The sequence below is a fragment of the Streptopelia decaocto genome (genome assembly GCF_964273445.1).
Source record: "Streptopelia decaocto genome assembly, chromosome: 2".
NCBI classification, from domain to species: domain Eukaryota; kingdom Metazoa; phylum Chordata; class Aves; order Columbiformes; family Columbidae; genus Streptopelia; species Streptopelia decaocto.
This window is the reverse complement of record NC_138655.1, coordinates 129,563,407-129,582,534: the sequence shown is the minus strand read 5'-3', so window position 1 is coordinate 129,582,534 and position 19,128 is coordinate 129,563,407. Positions and strand designations below refer to the sequence as shown.

At 38.7% G+C, this 19,128-nt stretch overlaps 1 protein-coding gene across 1 annotated transcript in view; it reads left to right on the top strand.

The window, feature by feature from the left end:
• Window positions 1-18,082, top strand: part of STK31 (serine/threonine kinase 31) — a gene marked incomplete at both ends in the record, with an annotated part of 40,020 nt that extends 21,938 nt beyond the window's left edge. The window contains 13 exons of the mRNA XM_082044604.1: window positions 1,254-1,433; window positions 3,822-3,938; window positions 5,061-5,180; window positions 5,626-5,757; window positions 6,789-6,890; window positions 7,884-7,964; window positions 8,320-8,445; window positions 9,161-9,286; window positions 9,539-9,625; window positions 10,477-10,626; window positions 11,857-11,982; window positions 13,279-13,347; window positions 17,897-18,082. Of these exons, the coding sequence (XP_081900730.1) occupies window positions 1,254-1,433; window positions 3,822-3,938; window positions 5,061-5,180; window positions 5,626-5,757; window positions 6,789-6,890; window positions 7,884-7,964; window positions 8,320-8,445; window positions 9,161-9,286; window positions 9,539-9,625; window positions 10,477-10,626; window positions 11,857-11,982; window positions 13,279-13,347; window positions 17,897-18,082 (1,602 nt within the window). The remainder of the gene's footprint in view (window positions 1-1,253; window positions 1,434-3,821; window positions 3,939-5,060; window positions 5,181-5,625; window positions 5,758-6,788; window positions 6,891-7,883; window positions 7,965-8,319; window positions 8,446-9,160; window positions 9,287-9,538; window positions 9,626-10,476; window positions 10,627-11,856; window positions 11,983-13,278; window positions 13,348-17,896) is intronic.
• Window positions 18,083-19,128: the final 1,046 nt, after the last annotated feature.

Here is a 19,128-nt window from a genome sequence, read left to right as displayed (position 1 = left end):
GGTTTGTTGTTGTTGGTTTTGTTTTTATTTTTTTTTTCCATCTGCGTGACCTAGATGTTGTTTGGGAAGGTCTGTGATATTTAATTCAGATGTACTAGGATCTGAGAAAAGAAAAAATAGTGAAACACCATATATAAGCAACCTGTCAGCAGCCTTTCTCAGGGTTTCTTTAGTCGTCTTGTCTGGAATGAAGTGGATTAGTAAAATGGTGTATTCTGAAATCTGAAGGAGGCTATTTGTTACAAAAGCACAGGTTCATTCAGTCAGATCCCACTGTTCAGGGAGGATTTTCTCTTGTGAAATACAGAAAATTGCCTGCAAACACCAATGTAGGTCTCAAGTATTTTCCAGCATGGGACTTTTCACTCAGGTGCAAGGAAGACTGCTTTCCGTCAGGACATTGTCTCCACTGATAATTGACTGATAAATTCCTCTCTGACCCAGGTCATTTGACAGACTGCCCTTTGTTTAAAAGTGGTTTCTGTTTGCCCTGAGCTTTAGCCTGGATGCCTTTCCCTTATGTGTAGCACTCGGCTTGTTTTCCAATACAAGTGAAAAGAAGGTGGACCCCGTGCTTCATATACTTGCAGAATACCTGGCTTTTAGATGGAAATAGAAGTTTCCAGACTGTGAAACTCGTTTCAGAGTGCTTTCAAGTGTCAGGCACGTAGGTAATGCCTGTTCCATCTGGGAATCAGTGTGACAGTGAAGGTGCATCAGAAGAGTGACTTTTGAAGGGAGGGACCAGCCCAGAAGCATTCCTTGGGTATCTGGCTGCTCACCTTATTTCTTAGTACAAGTTCACTTGGTTTTCTGAATTTGAGTAGTTCTATGAGGAGCATTATAAATTGAACCCCATTTTGATCTTTCTCCTAATGGACAAGACTTTGAAGTCCAATCCATAAGGAAGAAGAAACTAGACTAAAAATGACTTCTTATGAGCTGTTAAGCTTTTTGTGGCGTCTTTTCCTTCCATGTTTTGAAGGGAAAAATCAGACTATGATCTCTGTACGAGATCCTTTTCTGCATTGTATTTTCGAGTAGACATACTGCCACTAGATCTGAGAGGAAAGTAGAATATAAAATATACTTCCCTGGATATAGAAAGTGGCCTTTAAAGTAGAAATAATTCTATACCAGAAAGTAGTGCTAACTTCTTCTGCATTAAATGTCTTGATTTTTATAGATAGTGTACTGTCACAAAATTGTTCTGGTTTGCAAACCTGTTTTCATTCGATTCACTTGATGCACAGGAACTGTCTGCTTCTCTGGAGATGGTGTATGGCCAGGGTTCTGAAGCAGATGACTCTGAGGAGGTATTTCAACAGTTCTTAGAGTGGAAGAGTGGTAAAATGAAGAAATTAGTTTGCGTCAGAAATGATACAGACACAGCTCTGCAAATTCTTGCTGACTGGTTCGGTGGCATCTTAAAGGTAAGGCTAACCCTAAATATTTCTTGTTGGTGAAAAAGATGAAGAATGATGCTGTCTAACTGAGCTTGTGAGGAGCAGGCTTTAGTAGGGACAACTACCTACGGCAGGGAGATTGTGCATATGAGCAGCACCCCAATACAGAGGGAAAGGTAACACATTGAAGAATGGAGTGTAAATTTATTCTTAGTGGACCTTTGCAGTGAGCCAGAGTTTATGCTTTTTTATGAAAGGTCATCTTTTGTATAAAGATCAGTACTTTTATGCAAGTATAACTTTTATATGGATGTTCTCTATTTTTTAGTTTTGTGACGGAAGTTCTTCAAGTGGTCATTTCAAGTGGCCTTTGGATAGAAAGACTTCAGATTTTAAAAGGTTCTGGTTCATAAATGCTGCTGAAAGAGGTGATGAAAAATCACTGCAAAGAACAAGCCAGGCTGACTTGACATGAGCTATGTACAGGATGCAGACAAATATATAATAGAATTTTTTTCCTAATTGAAATGCTGAGTGTGAAGAATTTATGCGAATAAATTGTCCATTTCTGTTTCCATGTCCTGCAGTATTTTCTGGAATACCATTGTGATCCTGTGTCTCTGAGTTGTGGGAGGTTTGGAGCATTGAAGTTGAGTGTGTGTTACTTGTCTTAAAAGCAGATGGATGGTGGAAGTAGGTTGCCATCGACTTGGTTCTGCTTGTAAAGAGAATGCAAAGTAGGGAGGTAACTTTGTGGCTTTCCCTTCTCCGTGCTTAATATCTATGTTCTTGCTCAGTTATGGACTCCTAATCTTCCTGGGAAGACTGTAAAGCTGCTCTCCCTCCATTCCTGCAGCCCCAGCTTCCTTGCTCTGTGTCTTGTTGCACTTGTGTGTACAAGTTCTCAGTTCGTGTCAGCGTAACCTTCCTGCCCATGTGAATTATACAGAGTCCACCAGGCTCGTGCCTTTTCATGGTGAACAGGTTTTCTGCCTTTGCATTTCATTGTACCCAGAGACGCTGTTACAAATAACCATGTTCCTTGACTTGACAGTAAATGCTGTACAGCAGCAGTGTAGACTTGATACATGTCATGTGCAGTATAATGTTAATGAATATAATTACCTGCAGATATTTATAATCATATCAGTTACTAAAGGGGCAAACAAACCTGCAGTTGGGTTCCTGTGGTTGCTGGATGCAACTCAGGGTGCTGTTGTGCATGTGTGAAAGTGACTGAAGTTCATTAGTGTAGTGCTGACTTTAATTCAGCTGTTTCAAATCTGAACTTTTCCACAAACATTTCAGAAACACAGGAAATACAGACTTTTGGCATGGTTTGGTAAAGCACTGCTAGGTAGACCAAGGAAGAACTTTTCATTTATCCTTCTTAATAATTTCAGCTTTTGATATGCGATTATTCTGTTGCAACTTAAGTTCTAGCTCCTCTGTTAAAAAAAAGTGTGAGCACTCACTTACAGCAAATGTTTCTTTGAAGTGTTTCCCCTCCCCATATTTTAAATAGATACTTGTCTTCCTCCCTTTCTGAATCCAAGTTAATGTCATGTAGCATCAGTCAGAAGCTGCAATAGGAAACAGGTCAGTTGCAGACAAGGAAATTTTCAGAGACTTGGCAGCTCCTTTCCAGTGCGCAACTCCAGGCTTTGAGGAGCAACAGGTTGTTTGAATTTGGATCTGTTGAAGTTTTTTGGTTTTAGTTACGTTAAGGCAATAAAATATTTTCACAACCTTTAGGGAAGTACACATGCTTGATAGGTAAATGAACAAGGTGAGGTTTGCAGGTTACTATTATGACTGTGTATCTTGCATGTTAAATACAGGTCCATATTTTCATTTTAGTTCTTGTTGCCAGTGTAATATCTCTTCTTCTGCAGATATGACTAAAAAATTTTGCTGAAAACAACATTCAATGTAATTACAAGTTGATCTTACTGATTTTTTTTTTTTCCCCCTCTGGCATCTTCTGTATCTTTATATCTCGAAGGTAAATTATTTCTGACTTATGTGAAAACTCTTCGGGTTTCCTGGTGAAATCTTTAACTTTTATTTCACTCCGTAGTGAAACTGACATACTGAGCATCTTTTGTATGACTGAGTGGGCAGCACACATGGATTTTTGACATGAAACGCAGGAGGAGAAGGATTTAGATTATTCTATTGTTTCATTTTTGATAAAAATCAAAATGTGATTAGGGAATCAACTTCCTTCTTGCCTGGTGAATCTTAACTCTGTTAGTTTTATCACTCAAGTGGTGAGGCAGTTAAAGATGAGATCTGATGCAAATCATGATTAGATTTACAGTATTTGCAGAACTTCTTGCATGTTTTTGCGGTCTGCTTGCTGAATTCTTTCTCTCAATTCCAAGGCTGATTTTGTTTCTTTTCTCTTTGAAGTGTTTTGACCTGATGGCAGAAGCATCTTCAGATTTAGAGGAAGCGGTCAGCACTGCGGATGAAATTCTCAAAAAGGTTGAGTTGGCCATTTGTGAAGAACTGGATACTGACTTAAATGTGCGTTCTAATCATGCCTATTGTGTCATGACTTCTATATATTTGATACACCTTTGATTTCAGTGTAATGCTTTTCTTAATGCATCTGGTGAGTTTATTAACTACAAGGCAGCTTTTTTTCCCTTTTTTTTTTTTTTTTTTTTTTTTTTTTTTAAGAAATGTGATAAAATCACTCAAGTTGCTCCCTGGAGAGAAGAGAGTGTGTTTTCCAGGCAACAGGGAGAGTATAGCTTTGTATTACAGGAACTTAGCTGTATGTAAGCTTAACTAAGCTCAGGCTTAGCTGTGTATTAGCTTAACTAAGAAATACTAGAAAAACTGGTTCTTCCCTCTCTATGAGCAGATAAGCTTTCTTTGAGGTCTGCTGAGTTTCACTGCTTGTGTTGAGAATACAGGTGATGAAAAGTTTCTGTATAAAATAACAGAATTGCCTCTCTGGGTGAATGAGTATGGATAAATTTACTTTTTCCAGTTTTAAGACATGAATAGGTTTTCATCATTCTCATTTTGCGTGGGTCAAATGTTCTTGCCTTATTGGTAATCTTTTTCTGTGCTTGTGTTAACCTTTTTTCCCAGTTATTTACCTTTTCTGATGAGCATTTCCTCCATTCTCTTTTGCTGACTCTTTGAGTTACAATACTTGCATCGCCTTTGCAATGAGAGTCCCTGCTGTGCCAGGGAATGGTTGCATCAGCAAAAGCTGAACCTGTCCTCTAGTGTAGCATCATACTAACAACAAACCAGTAGTTTAGTCTGCTTGTGACTGCTCTCTGATAGAACCGGTGACTATTTTAGAAGAGTGGTTGCATGCTTTAATGCTTCCTATCTATTTAACCATGCTGTCCTTAAAAAACAATTCTTGCACACCATATGGAATATTAAATTGGACTTTTGCATAGAAGTGCCAATGAGTTTTATTCTATTGAAACTATTCAATGAACTCTTAGACTTGCTAACTCCCTTTTATAGAATCTCCTTAAGAAGAGAGAGAAAAATCTGATAAACAATTTTTTCCATTAACGATGGAATTTCTCAGTAAAGGTTTTACATGTTAAACACTGATGTGTATAAATTAAGAGCAACTCTCAAGTCTTTAGTCTCCCTCTGTGTAATTCAATCCAGGAACATGATGAAGCAGAGAAGAGAATAATTATGAGCGCTTACAATAAAGTTGTACATAACATTCGTGAGGAGCAAAGTCTGATTGCTGCCATACAGAACAGATACTTGGCCAGTGTTGAGGTGAGTTTGTGCCTTATTGATTTCTGTCACACTAATCTATATGAGTAGCCCTTTGTGACATAATTTCTTTTTGAAAGTTGTTGTCTTATGTATTTATAGCTTGAGAATTGCAGTTGTGCATTACCTCAACCAATGCTTCATTTCGGTTAAATACAAAGATACTTTTTTAAAAAACAGAGCAGTGGAAGCTCGAGTCTCTGAATTCATTACAAATCAGTAGTATATAACTTAGAGGGATTGAGCTTTAAGTGGAATGTTGGTTTTCCAGAAGGTGGTTGATGTAATTAAAGTGAAACACAATAAAACCTTCTTCTGTGGGGAAAAACCTGGAAAAGCTGAAGTCAAATAGGCTTCAGGCAGTTCCTCTAATGTGTTGGACTAAAACATGTAAAAATAGAATGCTTGGATACTTTCAGATTTTTTTTTTTCCTTCTTTTCCTCCTAGTTCAAAAAACAGGTTGAGGAATGGCTGAATAGAAGACCTGATATTAACAACTTATCATCAGTTAAGAAAACTGTGAAAAGCTTAAAGGCCCAGTTAAGGTGGAAGCTGGTTGAGAAGAACAATTTGGAGGAGGTATGAAAATATTTACAGTGTTGGTGGCTTTGTCTATTGTTTTTAAAATTGGTTTAGAAACATGAATTTTGTCCGTTCCAAGTAAGTGGTAGCTATATAGAACAGTTCGTTTTCTGACTTGAATTTTGCCTTTAATTGTGGAAGTTTTACAGTCCCCTGAGACCAAGTCTGAATGGCTTTAAAAAAAAAACAACCAAAAAAATGGGTCCATAGCCATCTTTCTGTTTCAGTCCCCATCAATGCCACTGTGCTTTTAACCAGGTCCCTCTGGTGGTGGTTGCTGCTCACAGCACGCACAGTTTTGTCCAGCTCTTTTTACTGTGCTGGCTGTGTGATTACTGCAAGTTTCGACTTCATTAATAGTAACTGCATCTCCGCTTCAGTGACAGAGGTCAATGTTTGTTCTAGTTTTCAGGGTTCCCCACTACCCCTCAGAGAAATAAAAAGAATGTAAATATTACCCCAGTTTCAGTGCTGTTTGCTTGATCGCACGTTAATTATTCTGATGATGCTTAAGGAAAAAAAGAACCTGCATGTGCCTCTCTGTAAGCATTGTAAAGGGGCAGTAAGCTTCCAAGAGGGATTTAAAATGAGACACGCTAATGAAATCCATTGGGAAAAGGGTTCCTGAATAATGAGGTGACACGAGGGAAAAACCTGCTTGTGAGAGAAAAAAGTGAATGATTTATACAACCAGACATTGCTTGTAGATGAATGATGTTGCTGTTATGAATATATGTGATCAGCTAATTAAAAGAAAAATGCTCTTTGACTTAGGAACCAAGTACACAAAGGGCTAGAACACTTGGTCTGTCACATAAATAATTGGAACGCCTTTCTCAGTGATCAGGTTTTAAGAGATTCTCTTGGGTTTCCAGGAAGGAAACTGACTAAAATACACATTTGAGAATATATTCAACTCTAGAATGGTGATGTGGAAGCTGTTTTTTAATCTCGATATAGTAGATTACCATTGTTTGGTATAATAGCAGAATGAGAATTATACACTAACTTTGTTATTCCTGATGCAGTCTGATGATTACAGTGAGTGTGAAATGACGAGAATAAAAGAGGAAATTGCCGATCTGCGAAACAGGGTTCTTCAGGAAATATCCAAGGAGCAAGAAGAATATGTAAATATTAAACTACTTAGGGAACTAAAACCTGTATGAGGCACATCTGTGTTTCTGTTGCTTTAATGTCTTTTCTGGGTAATTAAAAAAAGTGATTTTTGTAATGTTGAATGTTAAGATGGCCCAGTGAGACTGACGGGAGAAGGCATGGAAGCTCATCAGTTTTATATCTATTTGAACACTGATTCTTCAGACCTTCCTCTCCTTCCTCCCTCTATAAGGGGGTGAGGGGAGAAAAAAAAAGTGAGCTGTAGTTCCCAATCCAGAAGAGCTGCAGGTGAAAATGTAAGCTCAGTCGCTGAAGAAAAACTGCATTTCTTGCAAGAAGGGGAACTGTTTCCTTATGACTAGGTTAAACAGCCTTTTATACTGTCGCGAAGGAGATCACCATTTTTCTAAGTCCTCTATATGGAGGGAAGAATTGGAAATCATTGCCTTGTGAGTGAGTAGAAGGGCACCAGGATTTGTGATGCTGATGTTCCTACCCCTCCAGCAGTTTTGTGTGTGATAGTTACCGTGCAGCATTACAGCTGTGCAGGATCTGGGGTCACTTGAGATGCTGTCCCAGTCTGTGGTACTTCTTAATTTCAGTCTTCCTCCACTTACTCCTAGTGAAGTTGTTTTCCTTTCTTTAGACCCACCTGTAGAAAAGACGAGATGTTTTCCATGATAGCGCATGAGCTGTTTGGGTTCTTCACGTTACCCACCCTCTGTGCTTTCAAAAATCTGTGCATATCAAGTTGGCTGTATTAGTGTTGTGTGCCATTGGTTGTTTCATTTTTTGTGTGAGTGTGTGGTGCTGATGGGTGTGTTTTTGTGTGTGTCTCTAAAAGCAAATGACAGTGTTGTTCTGAGTAGTGTTGTTGAAGAAGGTGCAGTCATGGTCAGTGTACATTTGAATGTCCTGGATATACATAGCGAATATCAGTGTGTGTGTACATACGTGTCAGAAACTAGTGACCTGAAGCTGTGGGCCTTGTTTCCTTCCTTTAGGAGAAGCTTACATATTTGGTACAGAAATGGTTCCCTGAGTTACCACTTCTTTATCCAGAAGCAGGAATTCTAAACTATATGGTAAGCAGAGACTGTGTTTGCTTGCACTGCCAGTTATTGTTTCACGCACTATCAAGGCTCTGCACCGACAATGCACCTCTGTCCATTGAGGTGACATATACCCTGAGCATTGTTTGTTGTGGTCTTCCTCCTTGTCCTCCTCTTCTGGAAGGTGTTCAAGGAGTGCATTTCATTAGCTGAATCATCATGATAAATCTCTTGGGAAGAAATGCTGTAACTTTTTAAGTTGTCCCATCTGGTTTTGTGCTTTGCTAAGTTGACTGAGGGAGAGGAGAGGTAGTTGAAGCCTCTGAATCCTGCCAGCTGTGAAATGCCCTGTGCTTACCCTGGGTATCTGCCTGTACATGTGCTTCAGAACTCTGGAGGACTTCTGGCCTGCAGCCTGGAGCGAGATCTTTTGGATGCTGAGCCCATGAAGGAACTGAGCACGAAGCGCCCTTTAGTGTGTTCAGAAATTCAGGGCCAGAAGGTTCTTTTAAAGGTAATGTTGGCACTGGCTTTCAGTTAGTGCTGCAGGTGAGGCCTTAACTTATTAACCTGCTGATTCTGAATGAGCTCCAGTGTTCCTTTCATATCTCTGTGTTTAACAGCCCTTTTCTGGTGGCAGATTTTTTTGTCGGGGTCTGTAGAACATGAAGCACTGTTTTCCTTCTGGATTGCTTCTGTGTTGCTTACTGATTTTTTTTTTTTTTCCCCACAACTTCTGAGGACTGCTGTTGTGCACAGTCCTTCCTCTCTACTGTCTGTTCTTTCTGGTATCTGATAGACCTTTTATTTTGTTCATTACTTCTGTTTCTTTTTGCAGATGCTGGTTTGTCTTCCTGATTATTTCACTGAGAAATTTCAGGAACTGCTCCTTTTCCCTTACTCTTTTTCTTTACCAGTGTGCCAGTAATTGGGGAACCAGGGATGTAGTAGTCTGAGAGGCACAGTTATAAATATTCTTCTTGCTTTTGATTGGGCTTATTGAAATCTCAAATTAGAGACAAGTTCCCTCTTTTGTTGCTATAGTCTTTCTAAGATTGAATAAAAAATATAGTCTACGCAGTTGGAATTTGAGTTTTGTGTTAAGTAGGAGAGAAGTTTATCTCATGGCATCTAATAATATGCATTTCTTCAATTAAAAAAAAAAAGTTTAATGCAATAATATTACAGACATTAAAAGTAATAGCTTGGGTATCTGTTTTGTTTTTAAGGGATACTCTGTAGATGTAAGCTCAGAAGCCAAGGTCGTAGAAAGAGTTGCCAAGTATCACAGAGCTTGGGATCATCAGAAGGAGAAATCTGGATTATTACAACTGTTGTTCCTTCTTTTCTGCAAGGCAAGATTCAAATTGATGATCTTAATTTCTGGTTTAAGCTGAAAGACTTGCAGTTGGACCTTAAAGCTCTAACATTTTAAGCTGGAATCAGAAAAATATTTTCTGAGTTTTGTCTAAACTGTCTACTTAGTAAACATAGTGAATTTGTTTATCACACATCTGGTGCATGTTACACTTCCCAATATTCCTGATATTTGAAACAATGTTTCTTTTCTTTTTCTTTTTTTTTTTTTTTTGTAATTGTTGTTGAAGTCTGATCCTTTGATATATTTAATGGTCCCGTACTACCCAGGAGCAAGTCTAGGAGCTTTACAGGCTGATACACCTTTAACTTTGGAAGTAAGTATAACTACTTAGACTATCAGCATTTTATTTTGCATGTTTTTGAACTGAACTCTTATTGCTTTGCTATATCTTGCGGTGCTGATGGTGTTTCACCAGTGTACTTCCTTTGGAGGCTGACAGTGCCTGTACAGAGTTGCGCAGAATAGCTTGACTGGCATTCTTAGCATTTGGTCAGGCAGTAGTTTATAACTTTCTCAAAGAGATTTTACTTGGATACACTTTTCTATTGAAATTAATGCCTCAGCTGTATTACCGGTACGTTTTAAAAGTACTGGAGGTGAACATGTTAAATATTCAGGGACACACATTTCTGTATTGAAGTTTCAGAGGACTCTTGTGTGTGTAATTTTATATTTTTTTCCTCTCCTCCCTCACTTCACCCCCCGCCTTTCGTCTCCCTCCTGCCCACACAGCGTATGGGCAGTTTGGATCATCATCCCTTCTCAAAGAAGCAGTAGTTGGAAGCTAATACAGTCTTTTCTCTAATTCTGTTTGATGACTTGAAGCTTCTTTTTGCTGACTTGAAGCTTCTTTTTGCTGACTTGGAGCTACTTGTAAAGGTCCAAGTTGCATGGGTTTTTTGTGTTTTTTTTTTTTTTCTCTCCATATTTTTTGTGTTAGTGATTTGTTAATCAGTGACTGCATTTTTTTTCCTACCTGGCTGTGGAAGTCATAATAATCTTACTGGGAATTAACCCATAGTTCATAATATGGAATTAGCATGAGGTTTCAGTTTGTACAAACCTTAAAAAAAAAAAGAAGTCTTGGTTCTGAATAGAAATTTACTTGATACTGTGCTTTGTTTTTTCCATATCAATCTTTGCAATAAACACTTGAATCATCAGGAGACATTAAAAGTGATGAAAGGAGTGGCCCAAGGTCTGCAAACGTTGCATGGAGCTAATATAGTCCACGGATCTCTGCATGGAAATAACGTGTTTGTTGTGAATCGAAAACAGGGAATTGTTGGAGACTTCGATTTCACGAAATCAGAGGTAAAAAATCCTTAGTGACTTTTAGTCAGAATTATATATCAAAACACAACTGTGTTTGCAGTTTGAAATACTTATTGATAAACATTTGCTCAGTGGTGGGGCTCTTACATTGTGAATAGGGTTGAACAGTTTGAGTTTTATCGAAGTTTTTGTAAACACAATCTGATCTTGGCAGGGGGGGAAACAATTACTGAGCATGGGCTCTGGTTAAGCAAAACAGAGGAACAAAAAAAGAAGTTGCAGTACTTTTTGTTGGCTCTCTGTCTTGTGTAGTTAGTGGTAATCAGCATCATCAGAGGTGGGAGTAGGAACTCATGTTTGATGAAGGGCTGGCCAAGCTCATGGGAAGTCTTTGCCTTTGTGTTTGATAGGTTATGGGGTTCTAGTATATGTTTTAATCTGTGGCATTGTTTGGTAAATTAACAGGGTTTTACATGTTGCCTATATTTACTTGCATTTATATGACCTCTGGAGATCACCTAGTCCAACCCACCTGCTAAAGCAGGTTCGTCTTGAGGAGATGGCACAGGAATGTGTCCAGGTGGGTTTGAATGTCTCCAGAGAAGGAGGCTCCACAACCTCTCCGGGCAGCTTGTTCCAGTGCTCTGGCACCCTCATGCTTGAGTGGAGCTGGTAACTAATGTGTCTCCGAGTACTCTTGGCAACCTGGAGACAAGTCTTCTCCAGTCTGGCTATAGCTGGTGCTGGCTGCTGTTATGGAGGGGGATAGAAGCTCAGAGTCTAGCTTTTATTTTGAGAGTAGGCAGTCCTAAAAATATGCTGGAAAGCAGGAGGGAGGAAGCAGCTAGTTTCAGGTAAACACCAGAAAGTCAGAGAAATAAAAATAGGAAAGCTGACAGAACTGAACTTCAGAACTAAAGTTTTCCAAAATATTGCCAAATGTCTTTTAATATTTGTGATTTTTTTTTCTAATTTGAGAAGTTTTGCAATTTGTGTTCTTTACCACCTTATCAGCTGTAATAGTTCTAGTATGGAGTAAAATCTGCCATTCCTGTTCTTCTATTACAGTTAGTTTGATACATCTGTCATCTGTATCTCATTTTGCACACCCCTTTTTATCATTAAAGGAGGTTTTTACATTTCAGTCTGGGTCAGCACAGAACTCTATAGTGAAGTTGTGTGACACATTAAAAACCAGAAGGAGATACATCTGCTTCAATGTGCTGTTGGTCTTGCTTGAAATTACAACTGCAGTATTTTTCCCCGTAGGAGGAACGTGCTGCTGCAAACACCATGGTGGTCAGTACCCTGAGCTTAGTTTCTCCTGAACTGAAGATGGGACAGCCAGCTTCTCCAGCCTCTGACATGTATGCTTATGGCTGCCTCCTCTTCTGGGTATGTTATGACTCATGGAAGAGCTTCTAGTAACATAATGGAACTGTAGCAGGCCTATAAAGAGCAAAAAATGTTGTCTCCAGCTTCTGCTTTGAACTATTTTGGCAAAATAAGTGTTAATATTTTAACTGAGTAGTAAGTGTGGAACAAATGAAAGTTATGATCATGGGCAGAAGACAGCGCATTTTTCTGTAACATATATACAATGTAATTTGTATAGTAATATGAAGAAAAATTATGCTTTTTTTCCTCATGCTGTGGATTTTCAGTTCTTACTATTTATTAATGTGGTACGGTTTAGCTAGTACACTTTTAGTACCACTATTCTTATCTTAATCTGTTCTAGAAAAAAGGTCTTTGCAAGTAGAAGTGAGTAAACAAACAAAAAAACCCCAACAAAAAGAAACAAACCCCAAAATCCCACCAAAAACCCCACAAACAGTAAAAATTTAAAAAAAAGGAAAAAAAAGACAGTTTTACAAATGGCTTGAAAAGAACATCTGAGATGCAGCAAGATGGGCATTCTTCTGAAACCTCATCCAAGTGTACCAGCTGAATTTCAGATTAACCCACATGTACCTGATCTTCAGCTCAGACTTGGTGGTGTATTGATCATTTGATGGAAAATTCTGGCTCAAGTGTTACTGTTAGGTTCAACAGTTGCCAGTTTCATGTTGGGCAACTGAAATTGTGTTCTCCCTTATTAAGCAGCAGTGCCACCTTCAAAATTGAGGCAGTGGTTTGGAGAGTTCTCTGCTGATCTGTGGCACAAGAGCCCAGCGCTGACTCAACAGACGCTTCCTTTTGCTGTCTGTGTAATTGTTCAGAATAGAGGCATTTTCAGCTTAACCTGCAGGCAGGGTTTTGAAAAATGCTGTACTTGGGCACAGTTCTAGGCAATAGTAAAGGCTGCGGAAATTTTACTTTGTTTATGGGTACAGGGTTCACATTTGTCTGTTAGAATGCACTTATCCCTCAGCATTTCTTAAAGAGAATTATATAATGAAATGTACAGCTTGGGCATGGACTTTGAGTTGTATTTTTAAAAGTCTCTTTCTTTTCACCTTTAAAAGTTTCTTTTGATACTATTTTTCCACTTGTTTTTGTGTAAGGGGAACTTAGCCCCGTGCATGTTTCACCCTACTGTGAAATTAGGAAAAAAGCCTTTCCCTCCCATTTTCCCATAACAATCCATTATCACTTGAAACCTGGAATCTCCTTGACTGATATTTGGTTTTGTTAAACTAAAGGGAAAAACCCACCAGTGTTACACATTATGTATCTTTTCATTTACAGCTTTGCGTTCAAAACCAGGAGTTTGGCTTAAAAGAAGATGGAACACCTGAGGTGGATGTGGTTGTCATGGTACGTCAGTTGTCAGATGAGGAAGATTAGACTGCTCTTGTTTAGGGGTATTGAATTGATTTCCTCCCCTTCCTTCCTCCCCTTCCTTCCTCCCCTTCCTTCCTCCCCTTCCTCCCTTCATTGTAAGTGCTGGGTTGAGAAAATGCTCTTAATTGACTGTTTCAATAATTCTAAATAGTATGTACAAATTGAATGATGTTTGAGAAGGTAGAAAACCCCAGAGTTTCTTAATATTTAACTCCAACCTCAGGAGGAGCAGCTCCTTCACAGTTAACTATTCATGGAATGACACCAAGTTACAGACTTGGGGAATAAGTCAGTGAGATTCAGCCTCAAAGGAAATATTTGAATTAGGAACCTACCTTTACTGTAGTCAGAGGAGTTGACTTTGTACATCTGTTTTCCTACGTAATGATTGCGCAGTGCTTGAGCATTAATAAAACAGCCAAATTCCATTTTAATCACCTAAATGCAGTTGTATAAGTGCATCGCGCCTTTTATTCTTTGTGGAGGTGGTGTTTTTTTGTTCATTTTGTTTTTGTGTGTGGAACAAACTTTCCTATGCCTCTGAAACAAATGCACAGATGAAAGTGGACCCTGCATGATATGAACTTGTGTTGCTGCTTTCATTCTTTCTACTTTCAACTGTTCTTCTCCATGTACTGTATGCTACCAACTGTTGTCACCCTGAACTCTATTTTCAGTCCCTTTTTTGAAGCGTATCCTTGCTCAGTGTCTCAGTATCTCTTTGAGAATAAGAAGTAGACCTGTGTGCCTTCATTTTATTCAATGTAGGTCTCCAACTTTGAAGTCAATCCTTTGCTAACTTACACATCTCTTGGATGTTGATCATAAACAGATAATTTTTTGGCCTTCTTTCTGTGTGCCTTAGTTACTTGAAAACTTGTCTTTCCTTGGGTTTATTTTCTTCTGAAACTCTCTTTCCCATAAGCTTTTGGCCTTCTGGCCAAGAGTTAAGACCATTTTTATTGCCTGCTGTCAACCTCTTCTGCCCTTGCTACAGGCAGTTCCTTTTCCTCCTTGTAAAAGTTGGTATAATGAAAGACATGCCACCATATAGTTTAATGAAATTCACTGGGAGGGTTATGGACCTTTTTCAAATAATTAGCCTTCCCAGACTAGTTTCTGCTTCATACTTTTTGCTGTGCTTCTGCCTGTGTAGCTACTGATGGCTTTGTTCTTGTCCTGTGTCTTTCCCATCAAGGGATCCCACTCAAGGGATTGCCATTGTGTTGTGTTTTCTTTTTAAATCTGTATGGACTACTTCTCATACCATACTTATTCTGTTGATTTTACTTTAAGTGAGAGCTTACTGTTTTACCTAAATTTGAGGAGGCCATGGAACTCCTTAAATCAAGCCTTATACTATTATTAAAATACCTGCAAGCAGGTGACTTTGTTTAGCTTTTAAGTGAAGTCTTGGATTGTGGATAGAATTTTCTAAGGATTATAGGGAAGAAGTTAATCCTCCTGTTTTCCAAAAAAGTAAATGGAAAAGTAGATGGAAAGGTAGAAAACAAAGCAGTGGAGTTGCTGTTGATCAGATAAATTTGGTTTGTTTTGTCAAGGGAAGAAGAAACCCAGATTAAAAAAAAAATCCCTTTTTGTTGGTTACACTAGTGTATTGCCTGCTTTGTGGAGATAACTATTAAAGCATAGGGCTACATTACTAGAGCTGTGTTCATTATGAGCTTAGAGTAGCCTGTTTACTGTGTTTAGCTTAAGAAACTGGCACGGTACAGTAGCAGACTAACACAGCCATAGTGGATCCAGCATCTAGGCAGGGTATCTTGTGTATCACTGTATAAACACAGTACTGTAAATGATCTTGTTTTATTACATGACTCTTATCCTCAACAGTATGTCTTTTAATAACTTCATTTCAACTATGTTCTCCAGTGATGAAAGCATCACTGGTAAAGCACAGGACTGTCTACCAAATCCCTCTGCAAAATTATTTCCAGTGTGCCACTATGATGGAAAATAAAAGAATCAAACATGTAGCATTTGAGCAGGGAGGTGATCCTGTAAATAGTTTCTCTTATCACTCATTATAGTTGCTTCATTTCTTATTAAAAACTAAATTAATATAATGAAACACACAGTACTATAGGAAAGAAGATTCACTACTTCATGATTCACCGTTAGGGCTAACTAGGGGTTTTTAAATTTCTTCCACAAAACTTGTACAGAACCCCCTGCCTGGTGTGTCATTCAGGTTTATGCATAATACTGAAAAAAAGGACTTTTATGCATAAAGGAAACTCGTTCAAGGAAGTAGAAAAGATTTCCTGGGACATGAAAAATAGGAGTTAGTTCACTCCTGTTTTCCATAAAACTTCTGCTGTGATAATGTTTTACAAATAAGGTCTGAGGTATGCAAATCAAAGTTTAAATGGCCAGTTTCAGAGTTTCATACTTCTGTGTTCTGCTGCAGCAGGTATCTTCTGAAGTGCAAACAGCTGCCTGTATCTCAATGACAATTAATGCATTTAACCATTATTGTTCTTAGCAGGAATTAATGAATTCTATAGCTTTTATTAAGAGCAAGTTGCTTTAACTTTTTTTCCCTGATGAAAAGGAGCAGCGCTTGATTTTGACTGTGTCAGGTACACAGTCCTAATGACTCTTATCATTGGTGGCAGTTTTTAAGGATTCATCCTGGATGCATGTGTGCACGTGCCCCAGCCCCCAAAATCTGCTGGAAAGCAACTTGTGCTGCCTGCAGTGCACATGAACACACAACAGGGTTTTACTGAGAAATGTAATGTTAATAAATATCTTTCAGCTGTTTCTTGGGGAATCTTTTAGACCTCTGGCTGTTAATCCTTGTCCCAGTTCTTGAGGAAAATCTATTTTGCTTTTAAGTGCTTTATCTATAATCAGCTTATTCAGAATTAATCTCCATGCCCATCTGCAGGCTCTTGACAGGCTGGTAATTTCTCTTCCATCTCAGTCTCGTGCTCAAAGGAATTGTGCACTTGTAACTAGTAAAATTTTTGTGGTTTTCAGCAAATGTAAAATTGCCCCAGGAAAATAATGTTAAGCTTTAAAACGGGGATATGAATGCTAGCTAACTGTCGAGGAAAAGCAAAGTTCAGAGCTAAGATCTTGTACCCATTCATTTAGCCATGCCAAGCTTCAGTGTTCAGTGTGTTTTAGCATCCAGTTTTGCGTATTTAAAAAAAAAGAACGAACACAATGAAATGGAGTAAACATGATGCAGTGTTATTGTCCCACAGCAATATTCCTTGTGGAATCAATTTTCAGTTTCCTTGGTGCGAGAAGATGGTGAGAAGGGGATATTTGTTGTTGACAGATATTTGACAGTGTCATGAAATGGAAATATACAGGCATAAAGATTTTCAAGCTCTTTAAATGCTCGGATGTTCTTCAGTTTTAATTTTGCAGAGGAAGTTGTGTAGTCATGGTTCACTCCTATATTTCATTGCACATGTTTGGATCTTAACTAGAGATTTTCCCTGGAGCATTTGAAATGTTTTGTAAATGTTTAACAGTCCTTTGCACCTGTAAGATCAACACTTTTCAGATCTCATATTTTCACCCAGATTTCAGATTATTTGGGGAGTGGCCAGTTCTGCAGAGCCACTCTGATAATGCATAGAAGAGCTGGAAATTGTCTGCTTGTTTCTGTCTTCAAGTTTTGGACTACTTGCGTACATTCCTTTGCATCACAGTGATTCTCTGTCTGGGTGAAATGGGGATAGGTGAGCAGTGTGCAGGTACCTTGTGCTTTGCTGTTCCCTTCACCCTGCTCAGAGGTTTGCTGGCTTGGAGGCTGAATAAGCAAGCCTTCCTATGGAAGGGTTCTGTTCCCATCGAATTTCGGTGATCTAGATCTCTAGATCAGTGTTTAAGATTGTCATGCAGTCTTCTTGTGCAAATCCTCTTCCTTGACAGCTGATGTTGATGCACAAGTGTAGCAGCTGTGGTTTTATGTTTTGTATATGGGGTCCGGCACTGTTCACGTGCTGAGCATTTAGGCACGTAATCCCTTCTGATAAACCCAAAGAGCCTAAGTGTAAGTGATGCGTTAATAGCAAAATAGCTGCTTGTGATTTAGAGCCCATTACTTTGTTCTTTTTTTTTTGGTCCTGTACTCTTGTAGAGAGAGAAACCAATGTGACAAAACCTAAAAGAAGTTGTAGATGGCACCTGTTCTGTTATGGCACCTGTTCTGTTCCTTCTCAGTAGAAAGACCAACTTGAATATTTCTCTAATTTATAGTAGTTCAGTGAATTGATATTTTAAAATCTAATAACTCATGCTCTTCTGTGAAATCTGCTGGCACCAGGTTGACAGAGTGGATGCTGAGTGCTTGGTTTTGTTGTTAATGAGTGTTATTGCTGTCAAGTGTTGCTGACCATTGGGAATGCTGTGGCACAACCTTTTGTGAAGGGCTTTTGGCCCATAGCACTTGGAAGATGTGTTCTTCAGATACTTGGTTGTTATTTGTAATCGAGTTTGTTTTGCTTACCGATGAAATCCTTCTCCCTCTGTTTTGTAGGATGATAAAGTTAAATCTCTTCTCGTGAATTTGTTCTGCTGTAACAGACTGACAGCTGAGCAGGTGCTGAGGGATGATTGCTTCCTCACAGTTGGTGCGACTCCAGTTTCACCACAACCAGGCGAAGAGCATGAGCCTTGTGAAGAACCCGATTCTGAGAAGACAGATGAAAATGTGATTAACTGAGAATGGAGCAAACCCTACTTGATAGATGAGGAACTTTTCCATCAAGTGTTTTATTGAGACTTCTGGTTTTGTTTGGTTTTCAAATATTTTTTCTGATCTGAAATCTCAAAATATAAAAGGTTCGGTAGATGCTCTAATGTTTTGTGCTTACACAATCCTCACTGAGTTTTCATTTAAGTATATTTTATTTTAAATAAGTGTTTGGAGGTATAAGTGTGGTTTTACTGATCGTGTTCTTAGTTTATCAGCATTTTTCTTCGCCTGTTACATAGGCTCTACATTTACAGCGAATAGGCTGGTTAGATGCCAGAGATCTTCAATTTTGTATCCAGTTTTCTAGTCCTCTTCTTGCTGTGGTTCCAGATAACACGTTCCTCTTAAAAGTGCCCTAGAGTATTACATTTTTGCTGGAGGTTTTTTGTTATTGCATAGACAAGTTGTTCCTGCAGCAACTGCCTTTAAGATTTAAGAAAAAAAAACTACTCGGACAACTGGTAAAGGAAGTGGAGAGTAGCCTGCCTCTTTTCTTTCTTTCTGCATTTGAAAAACGCAACTGGTTTTCTAGAGAAGAGAGCAGGCATCCTCCTAATTGATCCTTTTCAGTGCTACTAGTAACCAAAATACTGTACACAGGCATTTGCAAAAACTACTGCTTATTTGCTCTATGTGAGTTTGTGTATATATCATCTGTTCTTAAATGTTGTTTGCAATAGCTAGAAAGGTGTGATTTTTCATGAGCAGGTTTGCCTGCAACACTTCGCTGTTAATGTTACCATTGAAAGAATTTTGTCAGCTCCTTATTTTTACAGGAAAATGTTACTTTATGAAAGTTCTCCTTTCTTCTCAGAAAGAAACAGGTCAAAATGTGCAGGGTTGCTGTAGCAATATCCTTAGCCTCTGGGTGTTGCTCTTGGACAGCGCTGTTGGCAGACTGGTGTTTTGTAGAGGAGTTATTGAGGCTGCATGTTGTCAGATGAAGAGTGTAAAAATGCAAAATGTAACAGGCAAGAAGCAGCATCAGGGGAACTGGGGACCCCTCAGGTACA